Here is a 7,810-nt window from a genome sequence, read left to right on the forward strand (position 1 = left end):
TTATTTTTAAAAATTTTGAAAAAAATAAATTAATGATTGTTATTTAGCATCGATATCATCATTGTCTTTTCATATCCTTATACTCATAGTTATAATGAATGACAAATACACCAAATATTTTGATTACTTGTTTGTGACAGTGTTGTTGGCACAGCAGATATATATCAAGTAATCAGTTATAAAATCTTTCCTGCTACTGTCACTTAAAAAAGAAAGAAAGAAAAGAGGTGGATAAAAAATAAATCCCCCTCTCTCTCTCTTCCAGAAACAGACCAAAATGGTGAGGACTCGAGCTGACGCTGGACCAACCAAGGTGTCTGCGGCCAAAGCACCAAGGAAGGTGTTGAGTGCCCCCAGTGGAGGTGCAGGAAGCTCCTTCTCATCACCTGGAAGAGTCAGCGGCAAAGAGAAGTAAGAATTGTTTTACTTGTTTTATGTTGTTTTGTTCTGTCCAATTTTCAGTCCATTGACACCATATACTGTCCACTGTGGTTCTGTTTTCAGATGGCTCTGGAAGTGCTTAGTCACCAGTAACTCCATTAGTTGGCTTGAGCTCTCCCATTTACCTCATAGAAGTTTTTATTTTCATTACTTTCATTATTGTTAATAATAATAATAATAATATTGGTGATGATGATGAAGCAACATTATTACTATTTATATTAATAATGATAATGATAATAGAAATGAAAAACAAATATTCAAGGAAATAAGATTATGTAGGCATAGTTACTGAATCTTTGGTGACTAAACACTTTTGTTGCCATGTATGTGTCAGCAAAATGAACAAAACAAAATGACAGTGAATAGTGCATGCTCCTGGTGCCACTTCTAAAATAAATAATGTGTACAATAGCTAACAGTATACAATTTACACTGTTTTGGGTAATAACTAAAATTCCAAAGTTTCAATAAATACAATTACCTTTCTGTTTTTTTTACCCTATTGCAGATACTCTGGAGGTAACAGTTACAACCCACAGCCCACACCAGAATGGCAGAAGGGAATTGGGAGCTTCTTCAAATGTATTCCCAAACCCCAGGAAGGAGAAGGCAGCAGTAGCAGTTCCTCAGAAAGAAAGGAAACCAAGCCAGAAGCTGAGGCAGGGGAAGGTTCATCAAATTTCACCAAGAATGGAATGATTTCAGATGAGGATGATGAATAAGTTCAGAACGAAATCTCTATGATAATTTCAAATAGCTTAAGTTCTGTGTGTAATAAGAACTTGAACATTTGTCATGAACAAACATTGATACACAAATGTTTTATGTTTTTAAGGAAGACACATAAATGACTGATAATTGTCCTTAAAAAAGACTGTTGGTCTATATATTCACATGAGCGCAATCTCAGTTGTTCATAAAAAAAATAGAATCAGTGTCATTTTGTAAAACACGTTACTTTTATAAGAGTTGTGTATTTTGTTTTTAGGTTGAAAAGTTTTATAAATAAAAGTTTATACTTTACATTGTCTTTTAGTAACCATTGATTATATTAAGATAATATAGATATAGATAGATATAATAGAATATATAAGAATATACAGTATGATAGATGAGATAAACATATAGTAGAAGATAGTAGAGATACAACATATAGATATAGAGATATATGAGTACAACATATAATATATATACATACAGATATAGATACAGACAATAGAGATATAGAGACTACAAGAGATAAGATACATACAGATATATAGATATACAGACAGAGAGAGATATACAGACAGAGAGAGATATAGACATACAAAAGAAGAGTACAGACATCAATATATATACATACATAATGATATACATACATATATATACATACATATATATAATACATACTTTTTACAACATACATATTACATCATATATATTACATACAATTTTATATACATACATATATAATACATACTTATATATACATATATATAATATCCCTACAATATATATATATATATATATATTTTTTAATATTTATATTATGAAATTTATATAATTTTATATTTATATGTATAATATATATGTTGTATATATTATGTATGTATATAAAATGTATGATATATGTATGTATTATAGGTTTTATTATTATAGTATGTATATTTTATTGTTTTTATATTATATTATGTATATATATATTGTATGTATAATTTTATATTTATTAATATATATTATATATATATTTATATATTATATATATTATATACTACTTTTATATTAAATAATAATTATTATATAATACAAAAATATATAAAATATATTAAAAATATACATCATATTATAAAATTTTTTATAAATATTAATATTATTTATAATTTTACATCATATATATTTTTATATTACCTAATATAATAAAATTTTATTTTATATACTACATTATATATATTATAATAATTATATTATTATACATACTTAAATATATTTAAAACAACATTTTTATATATATATATATAAAACATAATATATAATATATAAAATATATATAAATTTTTAAAATAATAATACTACATATATATATATATATAATATAATAAAATTATAAAATATATTATATAATATTACTATATATATATATAAAAAATAATATATATTATATATAAAAATACTTTTTTAAAAATTATATATATCCCTCATATATATCTATATATTAAAAATTTATATATATTTATTTAAAACTATTTATTTATATTTTTAAAATTTTTAATTTTATTTTTATCTATATATATCCTATTTTTATATTCCCACTTCTTTATAATATTTAATTATATCTATAATATTTAATAATTATACACATCTTTTTTTTTTTTATACTCTTTTTTAATATAATATATATTATTATATTATATATCATATTAAAATTATCTAATATATATATATATATTATATTATATATAATATATATAATATATATATAACATATTATAATTAATATATTATATATATCATAAAATATTATTCTAAAATTTTAATATTAAATTTAATATATATATAATATACATAATATATCTATTCTATTCTCTAAAATATATTATTAAAAAATTTATAATATTATATATTATATATTATTTTATATATATATATTATTTATATTTATAATATTTATTATATTATTTTGTTCTTTATTTTTATTTTTTTTTAAATTTTATATTTTTTTATTTTATGTTTTATTATTTTATCTATTATTATTTATTTTTTATTTTTTTTTTTTTATTTCTCTTTTCCTTTTTTATTAAAATTTTTTTTTTTTTTTTTTTTTTCTTAAACTTTTGTATTTTTTTTTTTCTTTTTTTATTTTCTTTTTTTTATTTCTTTTTCTTCCTTTCTTCTTCTTTTTTTTTTTTTTTTTTTTTTATCTTGTTGTTTTTTTTTTTTTTTTTTTTTTTTTTTTTTGTTTTTTTTTTTTTTTTTTCTTTCCCCCTTTCTTTTTTCTCTTCTCTTTTTCTTATCTCTTTTCCCCCTTCCTCTCTCCTCTCTCTCTCCTCCTTACCCCTCCTTCTCCTTTCCCTCCCTCTCTCTCCCTCCCCCCTCTCTCTCTCCTTTCCCTCTCCCTCTCTCTTCTTCCTCCCTTCTTCTTCTCCTTCTTCTTCTCTCTTCTTCCTCTCTCTCCTTCTTCTTTCTTCTCTCTCTTTTCTGTCTCTTTTCTCTCTTTTTCTCTCTCTCTCTCCTTTTTTCCCTTCCCCTCTCTCTCCCCTTTTTCCCCCCCCCCTGTCCCCTCTCCCCTTTTCTTTCTCCCCTTTTCCCACCTCACCCCCACATACCCACTCTTCTCCCGTCCCGTGTTTTCCCCCTGCCCTGCTTCTCTTTTTTTTCTGCCCCCTGCGCTTGCGCTCCTGTGCCTCTCTCGCCCCCCCGTCTTTTTTCCGGACCCTTCTCCGTCCTTTCTGTGTCTTCCTTCCCCCTCCCCCTTTGTGTCTCCTGTTTGTTCCTGCCCACTGTTCCAGTTCTTCTTCCACCCGCCTTCGCTCTTTGCCCTTCTCCTCGCGCTTTCGTTCTGCCCTTATTCATCCTCCTCCTCTGCCTCCTTCCTTCTTGGTGCCCTTTGCTGCACCTTCCCCTGCTCCGCTTCTGGCTTGGTTTCCTTTCTTTCTGCGGACTGCTCCTGCTGCCTTCTCCTTCCTGGGTTTGGGCATACATTTGAGACGCTCCCACTTCCCTTCTGCCATTCTGGTGTGGGCTGTGGGTTGTAACTGTTACCTCCAGAGTCATCTGCATAGGGTACCAAACAGAACGGTAATTGTATTTCTTGAACTTTGGAATTTTAGTTCATTACCCCACACAGTGTCAATTGTCTACTGTTGCTATTGTACACATTATTTTTTTAGAAGTGCACCAGGAGCATGCACTATTCACTGTCATTTTGTTTTGTTCATTTTGCTGACACTACATGGCACCAAAGTGTTTACGTCACCAAGATTCAGTACTATGCCTACCTTCTTATTTCCTTGAATATTTGTTTTTCATTTCTATTATCTTATCTTATTATATAAATAGTATCATGTTGCTTCATCTCATCACCATATTCTTATTTTATTATTACATATGAAGTAATGAAAATCAAACCTTCTATGAGGTAATGGGAGCTCAAGCCACTAATGGAGTTACTGGTGACTAAGCACTTCCAGAGCCTCTGAAACAGACCACAGTGACAGTATATGGTGTCAATGGACTGAAAATTGGACAGAACAAAACAACATAAAACAAGTAAAACAATTCTTACTTCTCTTTGCCGCTGACTCTTCCAGGTGATGAGAAGGAGCTTCCTGCACCTCCACTGGGGGCACTCAACACCTTCCTTGGTGCTTTGGCCGCAGACACCTTGGTTGGTCCAGCGTCAGCTCGAGTCCTCACCATTTTGGTCTGTTTCTGGAAGAGAGAGAGAGGGGGATTTATTTTTTATCCACCTCTTTTCTTTCTTTCTTTTTTAAGTGACAGTAGCAGGAAAGATTTTATAACTGATTACTTGATATATATCTGCTGTGCCAACAACACTGTCACAAACAAGTAATCAAAATATTTGGTGTATTTGTCATTCATTATAACTATGAGTATAAGGATATGAAAAGACAATGATGATATCGATGCTAAATAACAATCATTAATTTATTTTTTTCAAAATTTATTAGAAAATTAAAAGAAAAGACTAATATTTAAAAATAATAATAACATTTGGTATATAATTTTTTTTTTTTTTTGTGATAAAAGTACACAGAAGATAAGGTTTTTGAATTTAGTTCACTTTGTCGTTTGCATATATCATTTTCCTTATAAAAGCTGGGTGCTTGAAACTTAATTGTTACTATAAAAATTACCTAAGATTTTGATAAAAGTTCTCTTTCTGTTACTGTAATATGTAAAACACACCTCATTCTCAACCTTTGTTTACTGATTATAGAATATATAGGGATAGGCCTCATACTTGGCAATTTTTTGAGATAAAAAAAAATATATATCCTGTATGAGCGTCTTTAGGTCAGCCACAGTAGGTTTGCCTGAAATGTTTTTTTATTATTATTGTTATTAGGAAGTTGAAAAGAATTAACCGAATTTGGTATTCGTGGTAAGTGCATTGTGTTTTCTTGTATTATTATGATGTCACTTATATTTTTCGGTTGTTTCTGATATCAGTCTGGGTTCCCCTACTCCTCGCTGTGTCTATAAAATCGCCCCAAAACACGTGAAGAAGAAAATGTGGCGAAAAAAGACTTTGTCTTTCCCCAGCCTCTGAAGTTCTTTATTTTCGATTAATTTTCGGTAAAAAGTCAGTTCCGCCGCGCTCCCACTCTCGCACGAAATCACAACCCACCTCTTTCTCAGCAGCTCCTCGATCCCGCGCAGGAAAAACCCCTCCTATTTGTGCGATTCAGGCGCAGATTCCGCCGAGGCCTGGGATTCGTGTTCGCTTTCGGGCGGGAATCGCGGCGCTCGAGGGCCGCCCCCGCCCCCCGAGCCAGCGCTTTTCCGCTACGGACGTTTCGTTTTCCCCTTCCCGTTTTTTCCCCCTTTTTCTGGATTTTTTTTTTTTGGGGGGGGCGAGAGGGGTTGATCTAGTATGAGTCCGAATCTGAATTTTTTTTTATGTGATTGGTGTTTGATGAAAAAAGTCGTTGGATGTGTCTAGTCTAGCGACTGTTTTGATGTATTTGCCTTGCACGGTTATATGAATGTCGTAGAGTAATATGATTTTACATTGTATATCTGATCTAGGTAGAAACAAGTCAAGAATGCCACCGTAAGTAAAAACAGGAGAGGAAACAAACTACAAAGTAATACGATGTGCATGTTCTCTGGAAAGTCTTCCTGCCAATTTATCTTAAAATGATGCAAAAGGACCAAATGGACAACTCTCTTTGTAATGTATGTAGATGAGTATACACATAGATCTGTCAACACATATCTCCATATCCGCGTAAAGAATAATAAAAAAGAACAAACAAAACACCATACCAAATGCGTCATAGCGAGAGTAAAACTTGCTCCATGTATATAAACAGATAGAGAGGAAGACTTATATAGAACTTAGTTCATTATAACAGAAGTTTTCTGTAAAATATAGCATCTTATGGTAGAAGTTTGTTATAGAATATAGTTTATTTCAGAAAAAAAAAACTTTATTCCAGTGACAAGAAGTTTGTTCCCGCTAGAATGCAGTCAGTTTGTTTTGAAGGTGTGAGCCGAAAGGTACCCTATTAAGGCCTTCTCTTATTACATGTGTGAATTAAGCACCTTTTGGCGTCTTACTTTTATTTTGACGTGTGCGGTTCTTGTCGGGTGAGTGTTGGAATGCCTGATTTCTATTGTTTTTCTCTTGGATTTGGGGTTATGGTTGAGTTTTAATAAGGAAATGTGTTGGAACATTCAGCATCTCGAGATTTTTAATCACAGGTGAACACGAAAGATGCATGGATTGTGACACTTTAAGAAAGAACTGAAAACTTATTTTACGCTTGTTTGGACTTGTTTGTTGAGTATTCTACAGGAAGGTATGTGTAATATGTGATTAAATATGTTATTTGGTTAGCTTTGACTTGTTTTAGCGTTAATAGCTACGAAGTTGCAAGGTATACGGCACGTAATTTAATTTCTGTTACACTTCAGCTCGGATTTCCAGCTTTCTTTCGTTATTTTGTATTTTCTATGGAGAATTGATGTAACTGTGTTTTAAAAGATCGGTGCAGTGTCTGTGGGTTGGAGGAACAGGATATAGATAATTTAGTTAATGGACAGCAGTCTAGTAAGGGTTGCCCGCTTCTAACCTTTATCAAGAAATCACATTTTTTGATGTAACAAACGTTGTTTGTTTTTCAGATAGGTTAAAATATTAGCATATTAATTTGTAGGAGGATCATATAAATCTTTTGAGTACCATTTGTTTGTGACTGAGTTAGTTTTTTCATAATATCATTTTTGGTACATGGTAGGGAAAGTTCATGAAGTTATTGAAGGATTTTCATGAGATAAGGCCTAGGAACACAATGTAATTTTGTGTAAAAGACAACGAAAATTCCTTTATATTTAGAAACCAGTTCTAATTATTATTCCTTGTCAAGAAAGTCACACATGTTTTTTATCATCCTGGGAGTGCACACTTACCCTTATGGATCCCTTCCTATGGAAATCATCAAAATGTTGTATTTTTATTTAGTTCTTAATGTTACCATGAAATTCAACATTCACAGCATTAAATACTGGAAAATTAAAAAGTTTGAGCGGCAGTCTGCACATAGATACACTCACCTGAGGAGTGTATGTTATGCATGTGTGCTAGCGTATGCATGTGTGCTTGTGTGTGTGTGTGTGTATATATATATATATATATTAT

At 30.9% G+C, this 7,810-nt stretch overlaps 2 protein-coding genes across 2 annotated transcripts in view; both read left to right on the forward strand.

The window, feature by feature from the left end:
• The window catches only part of LOC119578862 (protein fantom-like), a gene marked incomplete in the record, with an annotated part of 25,068 nt that overhangs the window by 15,044 nt on the left and 2,214 nt on the right, over positions 1-7,810 (forward strand).
• Positions 261-1,372, forward strand: LOC119578863 (PCNA-associated factor-like). Its single transcript, XM_037926522.1, has 2 exons — positions 261-411; positions 953-1,372. Exons 1-2 carry the CDS (start codon positions 278-280, stop codon positions 1,164-1,166), a joined length of 348 nt encoding a protein of 115 aa, XP_037782450.1. The 5' UTR covers positions 261-277; the 3' UTR covers positions 1,167-1,372.

Source organism: Penaeus monodon, chromosome 11 (genome assembly GCF_015228065.2).
Source record: "Penaeus monodon isolate SGIC_2016 chromosome 11, NSTDA_Pmon_1, whole genome shotgun sequence".
Lineage (NCBI taxonomy): Eukaryota > Metazoa > Arthropoda > Malacostraca > Decapoda > Penaeidae > Penaeus > Penaeus monodon.